Source organism: Anolis carolinensis, chromosome 5 (assembly GCF_035594765.1).
Source record: "Anolis carolinensis isolate JA03-04 chromosome 5, rAnoCar3.1.pri, whole genome shotgun sequence".
NCBI lineage: Eukaryota > Metazoa > Chordata > Lepidosauria > Squamata > Dactyloidae > Anolis > Anolis carolinensis.
This window is the reverse complement of record NC_085845.1, coordinates 45,088,721-45,107,350: the sequence shown is the minus strand read 5'-3', so window position 1 is coordinate 45,107,350 and position 18,630 is coordinate 45,088,721. Positions and strand designations below refer to the sequence as shown.

At 38.1% G+C, this 18,630-nt stretch overlaps 1 protein-coding gene across 5 annotated transcripts in view; it reads left to right on the top strand.

Moving 5' to 3' along the window:
* The window catches only part of inpp4b (inositol polyphosphate-4-phosphatase type II B), a 313,356-nt gene that overhangs the window by 60,949 nt on the left and 233,777 nt on the right, over positions 1-18,630 (top strand). For 3 of the 5 annotated variants that reach the window (XM_062980903.1, XM_008111862.3, XM_062980902.1), the window contains exon 2: positions 4,921-4,985. Coding sequence is in view for 4 of the 5 variants with exons in the window: in XM_008111862.3 (XP_008110069.1) it covers positions 4,968-4,985 (18 nt within the window). In the remaining variant the exon portion in view is untranslated. Of the gene's footprint in view, positions 1-553; positions 765-4,920; positions 4,986-18,630 lie in introns of all 5 variants that reach the window. The other 2 variants (XM_008111861.3, XM_062980901.1) reach the window with 1 other exon arrangement.

The following is an 18,630-nucleotide window of genomic DNA, read 5'->3' as shown; positions in this document are numbered from 1 at the left end:
CATGTGGCCAGCATGACTGCATGGAGCACTGTTACCTTCCCACTCAAGCAGTACTTATTGATCTACTCACATTTGCATGTTTTTGAACTGCTAGATTGACAGAAGCTGGGGCCAACAGTGGGATCTCACCCCGCTCCCCAGAGCCGATCTGCCAACCCTTCGTTCCCAAGTTCAGCAGCTTAGCAGTTTAACCCACTCTCTTTCTGTCTATACACACATGGTAAACTGATGACAATACCTCATTGCGGGGAAGTCAGGCCTCTTTCCAGAACTGTGGGAATACGGTTGAAAAGGTTGGCAGATGATATCAATCAAAAGGTCCAAGGGCTTTGATCCTTGTGAGCCCTGCTTCACTAAACTGCTAGTACTGCAATTTCTGTTCAGAAGTTTAGACAACCTGAATCAATAACTTGATCCATAAAACTTCATAAGATGAATTTACATCAATATTGTTAGTTGGTTGTTAGCCCAAAGAAAAAATTCAGAAATAAGATATCAGGTTGTGACTGTGCATTACTACATTTTCTTTTTTTGTTTTGTTTTAATGTTGCAGCTGATCTTGTCTGTTGACTAGAAGTTGCACACTTTCGACCAATTCATTAACATCCCTATTATCATCCACTTCCTCCTCCTCATCTTCATGAACAGCCAGATGCGATACAATGCTAAGGAACTGGTTTCATTGGCTAGAAGTCCATCATCTTGTTTTGACAAGGAAGGAGATCTGAAGATATGCAGAGTGTTCAGGGATGGTAAATTTATAGGTAAAAGTAATTCACATTGGCAGTTGCCTGTGCATGAATATTTGGCAGCGGTTGGCAGCTTATTGCTTTAGTATTCACAGATTTTCCAGTATAATCTGTTTTCTTCTTTGCTAATGGTTGAGTGCTACTAAACACCTTTCTAAGTAATTGCTTTTCTGCCAAAGCTCTGGTGAATTAGACTCTTGCTGGTATATATAAACAAAGATGAAAGTAATATCCCTGCTGTTGGATGCTAACTTGACTAATTTACATTGGGCAATAGGAGAAGTTATCTTTCTACTTTTGTTTTAGGGCCAAACTACTTAAAATGTGACATGCTTCCTGACTTCAGGAGAGAAGCTGGTTTTTGCTGAGGCTGTAAAAATCCTTCATCTCTGGAATCTATGCATGTTTGCTTCTTGTTTTTACAGACAGTTTTCCTTTTGATTTGATACTGATACTATAGCATTGCTAAGGAATGGACAAAATCAGAATTTTTCATGGAGACAACAAATTATGTACCATGAAAACTGTAGCTTTGGAAAATTAAGCCAATTTCCATCTATTAGTCTATTTTATACAATGTTTCTTTGTCTTTTCACTCATAAGCAAGTGCAAAAAAATCCCTGAACTACTAAACAATCTTATAAAGGTGCCTCTTTTTTTGGAAACTTCGCTAACACTTGAATCTATATTGCAGTTTATAAATTTTAGAAATTCCATTCACCATTTCAGAAATGAAAGCAAGGTCTGTTTGTAAATATTTGGATATCATGCAAAGGATAACATTGTGATCTTCCACAACACATAATCTTTCACACATGCTGTATTTATTGAATTGTGCACATCCTGTAGCCTTCTTAGAATTGCAAGCAAAAGAGTGATGGTTCTTTTAATAAGTATGAGACAGAATAACATGTTAACAGCAGTTCAAAATACAACAACAACAGCATGCATTGTGACATAGTAGAATGTAGTACCTTAGCATTCAGCCATACTCAGTTTATATGGAAGATCTATCAGAGCTCACGTGTTCATATTCAAGGCCCATCATGTCATTTTAGCTGGCCTTCTAGATGATGGCCTACAACTCGTACAACTCCTATATTCCTCATCATTAGACATAAAGAGTAGAACTAATGAAAGTTGTGATACAGTAATATCTGGAAGGTTGCAGTTTGTTGTGTTTATCAAGATACAGTAGAGTCTCACTTATCCAAGCTAAACGGGCCGGCAGAAGCTTGGATAAGCAAATATCTTGGATAATAAGGAGGGATTAAGGAAAAGCCTATTAAACATCAAATTAGGTTATGATTTTACAAATGAAGCACCAAAACTTCATGTTATACAACAAATTTGACAGAAAAAGTAGTTCAATACGCAGTAATGTTACGTTGTAATTACTGTATTTACGAATTTCGCACCAAAATATCACGATATATTGAAAACATTGACTACAAGAATGGCTTGGATTATCCAGAGGCTTGGATAAGTGAGGCTTGGATTAGTGAGACTCTACTGTAGTGGGTTTTGAATGGTGACACAAAGCTTGTGGATATGATGTTAGACCTTAAGATGTCCATTCCCCAACTTAAGAACCACAGGTGAGGTTGGACTGCAATTCTCACTATACCCAGTCCACCTAGCAGATAATCAAGGACACTTCCAGACAACGCCAAAATTAATGTTTTAAAAGTGGGATTAAAAATCCCAGGAACTGGCAGCAGGTCCACACACACAAACCTGTTAATCCAGGGATATGGTGATGAGTTGTTATTCAATTTTTTCAGGAGCAACTTGAAAAACTGCAATTTGCTTCTGATGTGAGAAAATTGGCCATCTGCAAGGATGTTGCCCAGGGGATGCCCAGATGTTTTTAAAATGTTTTTACCATCCTTGTGGGTGGCTTCTGTCATGTGCCTGCATGGAGCTGGAGCTGATAGAGGGAGCTCATCTGCACTCTCCTTGGGTTGGATTCATACCGGCAACCTTCAGGTCAGCATCCCAACCTTCAAGTCAGCAGTCCTGCTGGCATAAGAGTTTTAACCCACTATGCCACCAGGGGCTGATTCAAATAACATCTGGGGATGCAGACTGAGTAGTGTCTAGATGCTGCAGTCAAAACTTGGCAAGCGGAGGCAGGGCAGTTCACAGTCAGCACAGAGGTAGCCTTAACAGAGTTTAAAGCAGCGGAGAATACCAAAATCCCGTCCGAAGGTCACATAGATACGAGACTCACCAGCTAGTTCAAACAAGGCAGGTAGCAAACATCATCCAAGTATCCAGTCTGAAAATCAAACCACACCAACAGCTCACCAAAATCCACAATCCACAAAGCAAGCTCCAAGGGTCAAAGTCACCAGCTGAAACATCCAATACAACTATTCCTTTCAGCAATGTTGTGTTCTCAACACCCTTCTGTTACACTGCTTCTGTACACACCAACAGCTGGTCTTTCTTCTGTTGGGCCAATCCCTTTGACCAGCACAGCTGAATTGCATCTACTTTTAGCTGTAACCAGGTGGTGAGCATTCCTCCGGAAAGGTTTCATCCTACTTGACTCTGCTGCTACTGCAGAGTCTGGCTCCCGCACAGCAGTATCATTCTCAGACATGTCCAGATGTTCTTCAACCATGGGCTCCGACTTGGCTGCTGGGAGACAAACCCTCTCCTTCTCATCCTCTTTTTGGCCCATGGTCCTGACAGGTAGACACTAAAGAAAGCAGATCATTATGTAAAAGAAGTTATAGTTGGTCCCCTATTTATTCAAAGGCCCTTTGAACCATAAGGCTGATGTGTTCTACAATGAAAATGAGTTTTACACCCCTACAGTAGAGAGAAGATCCACTCCTTTCCATAATCAAATCTTTAACTTCTAGAAAGCAGGTTGAGAAAGCTAACATTGTAGAAAGAGGGAATTTAGGGCTTTGCAAATGGTGGTGGTGAACTCCCATCACCACTGACTATTGACCATCCTGACTAAGGCTACTGTGAATTGAAGCCCAGCAGTTTCTGTAGGGCTAGTGGGTATAAAGTGTGGTAGACTAAAAATTCAAACTAGCATATTTTAAAATGGCATAATGAAAAAGAAAACATATATATAGGCGCAATTGTTTACAGGATGCAGAGACTGGTAAACTGGAACTATCCTTTATCAACAGGGTACGGAGTACTGTCATACAGTTAAAGATACTAGTTTTAGATCCTTGACAATGTTCTTTGGAGTGGGACTGGGGAGATCATCTTTGGATGGTATATATCATTTCAGTTAAAAAAAAACAACAATAAGTCATCCCTGATGCATTTGGAAATATCCTGTTTATTTTGTAGAGAGAAGCTCTGTACTTCCCAAATTCTTGCCTCCAGGAAGCATATTAAAATTTGAGAGATTTTATTTACTAGTATGAAGGCAGAACTTTCTGGATGTGACTTGCGTTTCTACAGAGCTGTAGAATATTTGCAGCCACGAAGCACAGATTTCTGCAAATTACCTTTCCCTCTTGAGAAATTAAATACACTTCATATAGTGCAATTGAGTTTTGTTCGATTAGTGAGTTTTTCTTCTAAAAAAAGCATTATATTGAACATAATAATACATGGAAAATCAGTTTTAATAAATCTAGTGTGTGGAATGCTATGTTTTCTTTTAACGAACTGTATTAATGCAACAGTAGTCATCCACTTTATCATGCAGTGCACCCCATACCATATTTGTGTTCAAGCTATTTCCGAAGTGGTAAAGATAACCCAACCTGCATGTTTTCTTGTGTGCATTTACAATAGAAATATAATCTGATGCAACAACAAACATTGTCATTTTCCAAGGAAATTTTTGTTTATCTGGTGAAGCTGCATTTGTTTCAAATTTCCCTTTGCAAAAAGAAAAGAAAGAAAACCTAGTGGAGTAGCTGCATCAAACTCCAATTTTGTCAGCTACAGGATAACGGCAACCTTCCGGGAAGTTTATCTGGCATTTAGCAGCATGTTATACATCAGCTGCCAAGTGAAGCTGACTTTTCATTAATGATTCCCCCCTCCCCTCCCCTCCCCCCCTTACCCAGCATCTACCCACTACACTGATTCTGGAAGAACCAGTAGATGAGCAGCAAAGTGTATTACTATTTTATTGTCATTTTGTTTAATCAATAAATTAATACTTCTTTTCTTCTCCATACAGAGCCAAGGGAGACATGGTGTCGTCTGAAAGGAAATCTACTCTTTCTAATGAAAAATAAGACAAAGGTAATTAATTTTATATCTTTCTTCTCCCTACATATTGTGTCTTTCCTTCACACATTTGTTTGTTTGTTTTTGCTTTGTTGGCATGGTTTTATATATGGTATTGTTTGAATTAGCCCAAATGTTGTTTTCTGTTTGCCTTTATAGCTGCTTTATAAAAATGTGAGACATTCTTCAGTAGCATCAGCAATGTTTGATTGGCTGCACCAGAAATGACTTGAGGCCAAATGGTGCCCTAATTTGATGTATAAAAGATGTCAGTTCAGATACTCTAGTAGAATTCTGTTACATAGTTGAAACGATCTACATTTCAATTGCTATTGTTATTATGTAAAGATGGAATTTCAGATCTCTGTAAGGCTTTTCTGGGACAGTTTATCCTGAAATACGCTGTTTAAGATATTCTCAAGAAGAAAGCAATGGTGCACATCAGTTTTAGTTTATCAATAAAAGTAAAAGAAGGTACATTTTAGAATTAGTTTTTACTGCACATTTAATTTTGATTCAATTGTGGGTTTAGGAGGGGAGATTTTAAGTGAAAATCTTATAGGCTCTGTTTGTATATTAAAAGTAAAAAATTCCAGAGTTTGGCTAAATTACATTTTCAGATTTCAGTTCCCAGAATTTTTCTAGCCATAAGAGTAACTGGCAAAACTGATTCAGAAATCCTGGGAATTATAGTTCTAAAATGCCACTTTCCCAAGATCTCTATAAATTCTAACTAAAGAATTCGCCATTCATACACATTTGTTTTTTACAAGATTTCCTACTGGGAGCTTTGGTGAGTCATATACTCTCAGCCCCAGATAACAACAACAACATAATTTTAAATTTATTACCTGCCACTTTTCCCAACTCAAGGCAGGGCACAATAATAACTTTATTCTTGTACCCCGTCTCCATCTCCCCAAAGGGACTTGGTGTAGCTTACATGAGAAGACAATCCAACCACAACATAAATTAACATATAATCCATCAATTTAAAACACAGTATAATAACATAGTTATAAAACAACATAACATGACAATTATTAAAACCAAGACATCAATTGCTATGTACAGAGGGTGATTAGTGCAAGAACTCTGAGTAAGGTCTATGAGTAAAATAGGGATGGGCAGTGATGTGATGTATTTTAACAACACAGTTAAAATACATCATCATCATATAAAATACATTCAATAAAATGCATGTATTAAAACATATGGAACAAAGGTTAAAATACAATAAATATTGAATGTGAATTTAAAACTCAGTTAAAAACTGCCTGAGTAAAGCTGCCAGAAGAGATAGGTCTTACGTTGTGTCTTAAATTCTGACAGCCGATTTAGCTGTCAGAGCTCTTTCAGCAGGTCATTCCACAGTCATGAGGCAGCTGATGAAAAGGTTCTTTGGATGACGGTTGCCAGTTGGGTTCCAGCTGGTTGGAGTAGCCTCCCCTCAGAGGACCTAAGTGTCTTAAAGGGTGGATTATACGGGAGAAGATGATCTTATAGGTAACCTGGACCCAAACCATGTAGGATGTCAATGTGAAAACCAAGACCTGGAAACTAATTGGGCAACCAGTGGAATGACTTTAGTATAGTTGTGATATGCTCACATCTAGATGTTGCTGTATTTCGTCTGGCTTCTGTGTTTTGAACTAATTGGAGTTTCCAAATTTGGTACAAAGGTAGCCCACTGTAAAGCGCATTTCAGAAGTCCAACCTTGAGATTACAGTCTTCCAAATCTGGGAAAGGATGCAGCTGGCATATCAGCCAAAGCTGGTAAGAAGCAGTCTTGGTCCATTACATCTACTTGGCTGACATTTGGAGAGATGGTTCCAGGAACTGCAAACACAGTCTTTCAGGGCGAGTGTAACTTCATCCAGAACTGGTTGATACACTTCCATTCCCAGGTTAGGACCTTTGATGGCAACCACCACCAGTCTTATCTGGACCCAGTTTCAATTTGTTTTTCTTCATCTAGCTCAATGGTTCTCAACCTGTGGGTCCCCAGATCTTTAGGCCTTCAACTCTCAAAAATCCTAACAGCTGGTAAACTGGCTGGGATTTCTGGGAGCTGTAGGTCAAAACACCTGCGAACCCACAGGTTGAGAAACACTGATCTAGCCCATTATCTCCTCCAGGCATCCATTCAGAGAAGACATACTAACCTTAGCTAAAGGTACTTTTGAAGGCATGGAAAATATATTTGAGTGTTATCCAGCATATTAATAGCACCTAGCCCTATGCCTACAGATGACCTCTCCCACCGGTTTCATGTATAGAATAGCCCCTTGTTTGATGCCACATAACATCTTCACAGAAAAACCTATGTTAAGATCTTCTTGTAGGACACAACAAGTGTAATAAACTCTTGTAAGGGATGATTCCAAGTTGAATAGCACACGAAGCTATTTATATCTGCATTATCTGCTGCTACAAAGGGAGGAGTAAAGCAAGAACAAATTGAGAGCTATGCACAAGGAAGCAGCTCGTTCATCTTAGGAGTTTTTTTTTTAACCAGACTGCATTTCATGGAAGTGAGACCAATATTTTAAACAACTGACATATCTGGAGACTACAGAATTAAACCTCGACTGTGCAGTAAAATTTGGAGTTGTAACAATAGGGAAGATCTAGTATTTTGATTGATTAAATTCTGACATCTAGGCTTTGGAGGGAACACTCAAGACAGAAATGTTAAGATGGAATTCAACAGGGATTATCACAATTTTATTTGATTAGTTTTTTAAATGAGAAATACTCGGTGATTTCCTTCATGAAAGGAATGGGAACAAATTGATCTTTTTAATAATTAAAATTATATCTTATGTTTTGAAATAATCCACTCATTTTGTTTTCTTCTGCCTCAATGTTTTCATCACTGTTTACCTAGAAAGATTATTTTCTATCAGAAAGCAAATTTCATTACTTGTGGCACAATTACATCTATGTAATAAATCAATACTTTCAAGTACTTTTTTGCTCCTCTGAAGACTAGAAATACCTTTAAAGGTGCACTTAAAAACAAGAAGTCAGTTGTTTTTTGAAGGTTTATATCAGATATCACATCAATATGTATAACTTAACTGGAATAACATTTAGTGGCTTGTGTAACGTCAACTCTGGTTTAGGACATTTAATAAACCTCATTATTTACTTAGACGATCCCTTGTAGCTTGAGGATGATGGTCCTCCAAGTGTACTGTTTTGGCGGTGGATGCGTAGGTAGCTGTGGAGACCTGTTGCTGACCTGCATGTTTTTCCGCAGTGAGGACATCAGTTTCCAGATGGAAGGCAGTTCCAGTCAGGGTTGGCTTGATGCACGTTCCTCTTGGCATATTTCTCCCTTATGCCCTCCATTTGTGCCTCTTCGAATTCTGCAGCACTGTGGCTCACAGCTGACCTCCAGTTAGAGCGCTCAAGGGCCAGGGTTTCCCAGTTCTTGGTGTCTATGCCACAGTTTTTAAGGTTGGCTTTGAGCCCATCTTTAAATCTCTTTTCCTGTCCACCTAATTATATTGAGGCTAAGAAATGGAGTAAAGATATGGAACTATGTTTATCTGAAGGAGTGTCACATTGTAAAAGGGCAAAGGTTATCTCTAGATATGCATACACTGATGGTTTTTCTGTTTTCCTATTTGTTATTGATATTCATACGAGATAGCTTTAGGGCTTTATGTAGAAAAATAGTAGTTTAGTGTTACTGTCAATATTGCAAATTACAGATATAAACTAATCTTTTGTTTCCCCTTCAAATTAACAATGGAGTTGGAAGTATTGAAATATATCAGATCACCTGTAGTTAGTATGTGCATCCATCTACCAATATGTAATGCCTAGTTTTGTTTACTATTTTAATATCTGCTGTGCCAAATATCCAATGTCAAGGGTCAATTTTCATGAATTCTTCCTCTGGCACAAAAATCCACTGACCTTGGGCAAGTCATATTCTCTTAGCTTCAGAGGAAGTCAAAGGCAACCCCCCCCCCAAAAAACAAACAAACAAACAAACAACGAAATGCAAAACAAAACCCCAAACCCTCTGAACAAGTCTTTCCAAGAAAATCCCATGATGGGTTTGCCTTAAGGTAAAGGTTTTCCCCTGTCATTAAGTCTAGTCGTGTCCGACTGGGAGTTGGTCCTCATCTCCATTTCTAAGCCGAAGAGCTGGCATTGTCCGTAGATACCTCTAAAGTCATGTGGCCGGCATGACTGCCTTAGGTTTGCCTTAGGATTGCCATAAGTTAGAAATGAGTGAGTATTTTGATACTTTTGATTTTGTCTATATAGCAGGCCCCTATGGTTTCCCCCTCATAAAAACAATTCACCTTTGGACATTTGATCTCACAGAAAACCTTATTCCTTCACATTTCTATTCCATGTATCTTTAGTTTGAACATTTGTTGTACATATATTTACTTTCCTTCACCAAACTGACATTTCATATGCAAAAGAAATATGAAGCCTAATTATGGTCATGCAATGGAGTAATAGTTCCATGGAGCCCATTTTAATCAGAATAAATGGAAGTGCATATTTGAAAACCTGCTTTTTATACTTTTATTTATAAAGGGGTTTGTGATCAATAGGCTGCAGTAATTTCTTTAAAGTAATCATTAGTGTCTCTTATAGTATATCCTTCTTAGTTTGCAGCTTAATGATGCAGCAGTGCAAACTGTTCTCATCTATTAGGTCAATTTGTCCCTGCGCATGCATGATACATTTATATTGCTTAGAAACTTCAGACTATTTGTGTAAGAATAAAAAACATGCATTATGAGATTACTTCAAGTTAATTTGTGTGTTTTATGTAAATTAACTTGTTAAAAACAGCAAATGAGAATTTATGCTATAGCCATAATTTTTAGTTTACATTAGGCAATGTTGAATTCTGTTTCACTTGGCATTCAGATCGGGTTCCCAGTATGTACATGGAGCTGCCAAACGTTGCTTTAACCAACAACCATTAAAATTGTACTCTCTGAAAGCGAGTTTTGTGTGACATATTCAGGCTGCTGAGAATTTATATGGTAAAAATTTAAGCCTCCTAGAATTATGAAATTGGACTGGAACTATATTGGAAAGCTCAATGTTATAGTATACTTAATAATCAAGTATATTTATTAAAAACAAGAGGGAATGTAGCACTCTATCACTTCTTGTGTAAGAGAGTGTCTTTCTGTAAAATGGTTGTACTTTAGGTTGTAGAAATGCTTGTAGCAAGATGAATGGAAACATCTGCATTGCCGGTAACCTCAGGCGCACTGGCAGAGTTTGTAAAAGCTTAACATAAACTACAGCATATATCACATGTTTTAATGTACTGTTAGGAGTTGACAGAAAAGCATAGAAGTAAAATAGTTGATTGGTTTGTAGATCAATAACTACAGATTATGTGCAGGAGAAAAATGGGAGTATAATGCTTTATTTTAAGTGTTATGTTATGATTTGCTTAGTAGTCATCAATAGAGTTGTGAAATTGTTATGCAGGCTTTCATGGTATGCCAAGGAAAAAGTGCTGTCTGAATTTCACAGGCAATAATCTTTCTACAGTTAAGTCGAGGCACATCATGCGTTCAGGTTCCACCCACTGAAATTCTCTCTTCGATGATGCTATTAAAGGTATAGGAGCCCTTTTTCATTTGCCACCCTAATATGCTTATCTAAGACACGATGCCATATTCACTGCCATATACGGCAGTTTGAAACTGCCTTATATAGTCAGTGTAGACTCACATGATGCAGTTTAGCTGCATTCAAGTGGATTATATGGGTCTACACTGACCGTATAAGACAGTTTGACTGCATTATATGGCTGTGTAGATGGAGCCTATCATGGTGTATAGTGGATGAGGTACAAACCCTTTAGCTAAGAGAGAAAAAGGAGCTTATGTCATTCCAGACCATTTTTAAAAGCTTGATAATACCTTAATTAAGTTAGTGTCTAATGTCAAATGGAGTAGTGTTGGTTTGTCTAATAATATAACTGAAATATAACTGAGAAAACATTACATCAAACATAGGCCTTCAAAGAATCCATACATTCTTACTATTACATTTCTTACTATCCCATTCTAATACAGTTAACTTCTCAGTGGAACCAAAAGAGAGAGTAAGTATATATAATCCAAGCCAGTTAGTCAGTTGGTATTTTAGCTGGTATCTCGTAGGAGGGAACTTTTTCTGAGCTGCTCACTCCTGTAAATGTGTAAAAAGCCAATGCTCATTTGAAAACATTACTTGCATATAATTAGATTGATAGCTGTGAAGCTGGTGTTGTCTAATGGAGCTGTTGTACGTACGTGATCCATTAAGTAATTTTAGATGTCAGACTTTGGCCTGCAGCACAAGGTTGCATTTGCCAAGGGGAGGGCACTGATAATTGCATCCCGCTTCGTAGTTTTCTCCGTGCCGTAATGTTGACAAGTACTTATTGTGTGAACCCTTATCATTCTGTAGTGAGTTTCTAGGCTCACCTCCATATAGTTCAATAGTTTTTATGAGAGAACACACAGATTCTGAGTTGCAAAAGCATAAATTCTGGAGAGGAAACATCATGTGATAGAGCACTGAAGCAGCAAATTGCATATATAAACTTTCAAACCTTTCTCTCTCTCTCTCTCAATCTGTGTGTGTGTTGGCCTTGCATTCCAATTTGTCAAACGCTTGAAGACCTCTTTTTTGGAAAGATCATGATACGAGTAGCGAAAGAGGATTTGGCTGTGCTTCCTTTAAAATCTCAATTTTAAAATGAGTTCAGTTCTAGTGCCATCACATTTTTAGAAATCCCTAGACTTGAGGAGCTTCTGTGCTCATAGCTAATCTGTAAGGAGCAGGCTTGCTGTGCCTTGGACCTTGATATTTTGTTGTACACTCTTTTATAGCATTGTAAAAACTTTTGAACTGTGCAAGCCAGTCTCATTTCAGACAGACGTATAATATGCTTTAACAGATGGGAGCACTTCCTGCAGGTGGAGTGGCATTCCCCAATGCAGAAACTAAGCTGTGGCATTGAAGGGTGTTACACAGATTATTTTCTCAGAGCTTTGAAGTGCAAATGTCCACTTTGACCTGAGTAGCCAGCAGATGCTGCACTGCAGAAGGTGCTTTGAAAGGCATTCAGATTGCAAGTGCCTGAAAAGAAGCCCAAATAGCAAATTAATTTAACCCTGCTGTTCTCCAAAGATTGAAAGAGCTGAGCATCAGAAAAACATTTGTCATTTGGGACTCTTTCTGTCAATACTCCCATTGAGAGGGGCCTCTTGCCTGTCTTCTTTCTGCCATTTAGTTACTAGCCCTTTTAAGAGAACATTCTTTTGCTGGAAAATGTTCATAGGTTGTTGAGGGAGAGTTGAATTCTACACTTGTTTGTAACTTGGAGCAACCAATAGCAGAAATGAGATTCCAGCATTCTGTATATGAAATAAGTCATGTGTGTTTTTCTGTTGTTTTGTTTTACTTTGCTGTTCACCTAAGGAAGCAAACTATCTTGGGCTTGCTAAGTAGACCTGACACAGAAAGGTGTGTTAAATAAGGGCTAATTTATTTGCCCTATAACTTACTGGAATGTAAACTTAGGGCACTTCTATACAAGACCTATGATTCTATGTGACAGCAACCCTCCAGCTCAGCCTCAAGGATAAACTCCTTCTTCATTCCCTGGGTCCAAGGACCTAAAAAGATGTTTCCAGAGCTAAAGTTGCTGAAGTCTTCTTCTGGTCATTTTAAAGAAGAGGCTGGATTTTCATCGGTCAGGGGTGCTTTGATTGTGTGTCCTTGCCTGGCTGGTTTTTGGATTGGTTATATGGCTGTGTGGAAGGGCCCTAAGCCACAGTGTCTGATAATCTATTTCCTGATGATCCTCCTTGTCAACCTGCTATCTAGCAATGGTTTCCAGATGCTTAACTGATTTTGAATTACCATAAGCAAAAAGGGAGGATGCAGAAAATCTGCAAAGATAAACCAGTGCCAAAGCCATTTCATATATTATGGATGTCTGAAATCTCCTAAAAGTCATGCACACCTAGCATGTCCCCCCCCCCCCCCCCCAGTATCTACACCTGTAGTGCCATTTACTGTGTAGCTATAGGTATGTGTTCTAAGTGAACAGTTTCCCAATAGAACAGTTACTTCCGAAACTTTCATTTTTTATTTTTTTTTTCCTGTAGAACAATCTTTCCCCACCAGGAATTTTGAGATGTGTAAGAGTGCAACTATCATCATCCCAATACACAATGGCTAATGCCTGGGAATAATAATATATTATCTATAATACATTTCCAGATACCAGGTGGGGAAAATAATAATAATAATAATAATAATAATAATAATAATAATACAACAACAACAACAACAACAACAGCCGTGCCAAAAGATCTCAGCCGGCATTTGGAAACAATAGACATTGACAAAATTATGATCTGCCAACTGCAAAAGGCCACCCTACTGGGATCTGCACGCATCATCCGAAAATCCATCACACAGTCCTAGACACTTGGGAAGTGTTCGACTTGTGATTTTGTGATACGAAATCCAGCATATCTATCTTGTTTGCTGTGTCATAATAAAATAATAATAATAATAATAATAATAATAATAATAATAAGGTAAAGGTAAAGGTTTTCCCCTGACGTTAAGTCCAGTCATGTCTGACTCTGGGGTTGGTACTCATCTCCATTTCTAAGCCGAAGAGCTGGCGTTGTCCGTAGACACCTCCAAGGTAATGTGGCTGGCATGACTGTATGGAGTGCCATTACCTTCCCGCCAGAGCGGTACCTATTGATCTACTCACATTGGCATGTTTTCGAATTGCTAGGTTGGCAGAAGCTGGGGCTAACAGCGGGCGCTCACTCTGCTCCCGGGGTTTAAACCTGGGACCTTTCGGTCTGCAAGTTCAGCAGCTCAGTGCTTTAACACACTTAGCCACCGGGGCTCCTTTTAATAATAATAATACTTTATTTATATTCCTCTCTATCTCCCTGAGGGGACTCAGGGCGGATCACAGTATATATGTACGGCAAACATTCAATGCCGTTTGGACAGACAGGACAAAACAGACAGAAAGAAGGTATGTTGTATTGATGTCCAGCTTTTGGCGCCTTGGAGGTTGTGCTCCATCCTCTATGACGAAGAGCCATCAGGAGTTCCTCCTTTCTTTTGGTTGCCAGGCATTTTCTGGTCTTTTCTTTTTATGGTGTCATAAAATATCTCCCCCGCTTTGCGGTACCTAATTTCTTTACTTACAGCTCTAAGCTGTTTTTCGAATTGTTTAGGTAAACAGAGACCTGGGCTGCTCACTCCGACCCGGGGCTTTGAACTGGCAACCATTTTGTTGGTAGATCTTATTGCTGCCGGTGATTTACCAGCTGTGCTAAGGCCCAGAAAAGTTCTTCTATTGCTGTAGAATTACGAAGTTTCTATCAAACTTTTCCTTATACATGGAAAGATATCCATTGTGTTCTATGAGGCATGCCCATGTATGCACAGTTGTGTGAAAATGACCTTAGCATGTATTTTGCAGCATTTTGATATCTGTGAGCATCAGTATGTAGTGGCATCCAAACACATTACTTTGCAGCAGTAATGGCAAGTTCTGTATTTTTGGATGTGATGGTGAACATTATTGCTGAACAAATGTCAGATTTGCAGCAGCCCTTGCTATTGGTGGTTTAATCTATTTCATAATGAAAGTTGACACTAGAGGGCAGCAGTAAATGTTTCAATTGAAGACACTTCTGTTTTTGTTGGCTTTTAGGAATATTAAGGCATTTGCTGTCAGCTGTATTTGAGAAGGCGGAGGTAGTCAAAAGCAGAAGGGAAAGGGTTGAGAATTTAGAAAAATATTTGCTGTGTAATAGGATTTCTTTAGACCTTGTGAGGTAAGATGCTCTAATAATTACAAAGAAGGAAGTACAATAAGGGCAATTCTCCATTGATGATAGTGGGCTAGATTTACCTGTAAGTCGGCTCACTGTTGAGCAAATTCTTGTGCTCACAGTATCCAACATCAATTCTTTACATGATGAATTGTAGTATGCAGTGACTTTTAGGACTTAGAGAGAGTAATACTGCCATACTAGCCAAAGAAATTCCAGGAAAAGCCAGGTGGGTCACTTAAAATATTGGTTTCTGTATTGTTTTGGATTTATGTTTCATATTCCTACCTTTTTTGTCATAGTACTTCATTCTGCTTTTCATCTTTGTACTACCTCCTCTCAATGTTTCTCTTGTTTCCATTATTTACTTCTATCAACAGTTTATATCTTCTGCCCTTCTAATGCCCTTGTTTTTGCTGCTGCTGTTGAAAGTACAGCTTTGCCAGCTCTAACAACTTATTTTTCTGATCCCTAGATACTCTCAAATCTACACTCTCACTACCACTACTCTTTTCACATCCATAAGTAGAATAGTTTGGGAGGGGGTATCCATTGCACCTCTCAAAAAAGGCAATTTAAAACAAGCTTATTGCTTCTTTCTTGTTTTCTCTATTTTCCTTTTCAAATGTAGTATTCAAAACTTCATAAGAAAATTGCTTGCAACCTTTTAAGATAATTGCCAGACAGCATCAACATTGTGTTGTTTTATGTGACTTCAAGTCATTTCTGGCTTATGGTAACCTTAAGGCAAACCTATTGTGGAGTTTTCTTGGCAACATTTGTTTATAAGGCGTTTGCCTTCGACTTCCTTTGAGGCAGAAAGGGGACTTGCCCTAGGTTGCCCAGGAGGTTTCCATGACTGGACAAGGATTCAAAGCCAGGTCTCCAGAGTCATAGGCCAATGCTCAAATTACTACACTGATAAAATGTTGTAAGGTGCTAGATTGAATCAAGTACTTTCTAAAAGATATGTCAGTCAGCTGCAGTAGCAACTTGAACACACCACACAGGATGGATTTATCTCATGATCGATTAGAATCTGGTCAGGAAGACCAGGGTCTTCACTGCAACACCATGCTTCCTCCCATTGATATTACATTGCAGACACTGAATCCATGTTTGCTCACAACTAATTTCAAGAATTTTATTATTGGCCTCTGAATTGTCAATGGGTATCTTTGAAGTGGAAGTCTGTGTAGCTTAAATCTGTTTGTGTGTGAGAGAGATTATATGTTACTGGTATTAACATGAGACCAATTTGAACAATTCCAGAATGGGAGTAGTGATTAAAATAGGAGAGGCTGACAGCAATGCTTTAAACTAAGTTGGTAAAACCAATGGAACTGTTCTCTCTGGTATGAAATGTAATTTTTCTCTAAAGAATGTTGTCGAGTTCTTTGTTCAAAATCTCTAGATACTCTTATTTTTGTCAGTTCTTAAATTATGGGGTGCAGTAATGTGAAGCAAATATTCTCATGCTTATGAAATATTTACAGCTGTTTTCCTCTCTGTCTCCTAGCTGTAAGTAAATAAGCACTGCTACAATAAAATATTTTTGTTTGTGGGATGGATAAAGCAACACAGTGGGCAAGAAACAACATTTTCTCCCCATATCAAGTTCTAAAGACTGGTTTTATAGCTGTTCTTATAAAAGAGAGAATATTGCAAGCACATATAAAAGGCACATTTTCTGTGTCCTTTAAAGCTTGATTTATTGATGTATTGGTGATATCAATTTCTTCAAGAAAGATTTTTTGTGTGTGTCAGGAGTGACTTGAGAAACTGCAAGTCACTTCTGGTGTGAGAGAATTAGCTATCTGGAAGGACGTTGCTAAGGGGATGCCCAAATGTTTTGATGTTTTTACCACCTTTGGGGGAGGCTTCTCTCATATCTCCACATAGAGCTGGAGCTGATAGATTGGATTTGATGCCGGTTGGATTCAAACTGGCAACCTTCAGGCCAGCAACCCACCCTTCGAGTCATCAGTCTTGCAGGCACAAGGGTTTAACCCACTGCTACTATCAGAAAGATACTAGAGTATAAAGCTATAGTTCATGGAAGAGTTTGATTAATAGGGCAGATGAAACTGTGCCAAAATGCCAAGTGACTATGATACAGGTTTGCTGGATCTATCTACCATTGTATCTGGCAGGATGCATCACACTTCCCTATTTATGCCATCTTCTTAGGAAGTTATTGTTGAAAAACCTTTACCATATAGTTCTCCAATTAATGATGATAAAAGAGATTTCTTTTTTCTTTGTAGAGATTTAACAAGTAGCAAGTTAATTCTGTTCAGTTGTGTCTGAAAACCATAGTCCCTTGCCTCAAAACTGATTGTGCCTGACTCTCATGCTCCCATCTCTTCTCTCTTTTGTGTGTCAGGAAACCGATCAAAAGCTCTACATCTCCTTTTAAACAAATTGCTTTCCTGTGGTGGCCGTTGGGGATTGTGTCTAGTTTAAACAGTGGTTAGTGAAAACAATCTTGGATTTGAAATCAATTAAATTGTTTAAAGCTGAAACAGAAGGCCTGTGCAGGTTCATTTGCTTAGCAAGGAACTATGGTTCCCTAAGTCACCGGAGCAGGTGCTAGAGGCAGGTTTTCTTGTCATCGGAGAAAAGAAGTGCAAATATACAGTATTTGCATAGTAATGAATGCATTCAGGTTTAAATAAATATTTATTATGTATTCCCTGCCACATCATTCTGCCACCTCTTCAGGGTGTCAAATAGATTTATACAGTTTTATTATCAAGTTACTTCACAAAAAACTGAAACTATTTTACAGTATACAGTGGGCCCTTGATATCTGCTGGGATTTGGTTCTAGGGTCCCCATTGATACCAAAATACGTGAATTCTTATTCCCATTATGTATAGTGGAATAGTAACATTGTGTCCCCTATATAATATTGTAAAATCTGGTTATTTTATTTCCAAGCCATGGATGGTTGAATGTGTGGATGCAGAATCTGTGGATTCAGAAGGCCAATACAATATTTTATCTAGGTTATTATTGTTCCATGTAAATCTGTTTGTAGATTCTTGAAACAAATCTGTTTAAACAAAAGGTTTTTGGTGTGCTGCTATCATCATCATCATCATTTCTATTACTTTGTCATCATTACCATTATCATCATCCTCATTATTCTACCTCTTTTTCCAGTTCAGGGCCAAGGTAGGTTACAACAGTTAAAACAAACATATGATACAAACACATGAAAATATGATTTGCCCTGATTCAAAATAATTAACAGGTATAGTTAATTTGGAATCAACAGGACATTACTTCTGCATAATGCATTTGCAGTCTTGAAACTAAATCCAAATGCTATTTCTAAATCAATCAGCTGCACTGACTCAAATTCAAGCTATTTTTTGTTATTCAGGTTAACATTTGCATGTACAGTGGGACAAAACATTTGATTTAGAGTTTAAAATTAATGTTAAAACTGTGTATGTGAGTGTTCAGAATTTCAGAGACATATTTGATTGGCAATATCATTGGCATATTTGATTGGCAATATCATATTAATGTGAAAATAGAAGAAATAGTTGGCCATGTGAAATCTCATAAAAATAGTAAAAATATCCCCTGCTATGTGAAATAATAATTGCACATTTAAAAGAGAGAGAAAAGAAAAAGGGAAAGTAAAGAATGAGCAAAAAGAGATTTGTCCATAACAGAGAAAGCTATACTCTTCCCAATAGCATTTCTTAGCATTTAATAGTATTGCTTTAGAACAGGGGTGGACAAAAGCTCTCTAAGCCTTTGGAGTGCCCCC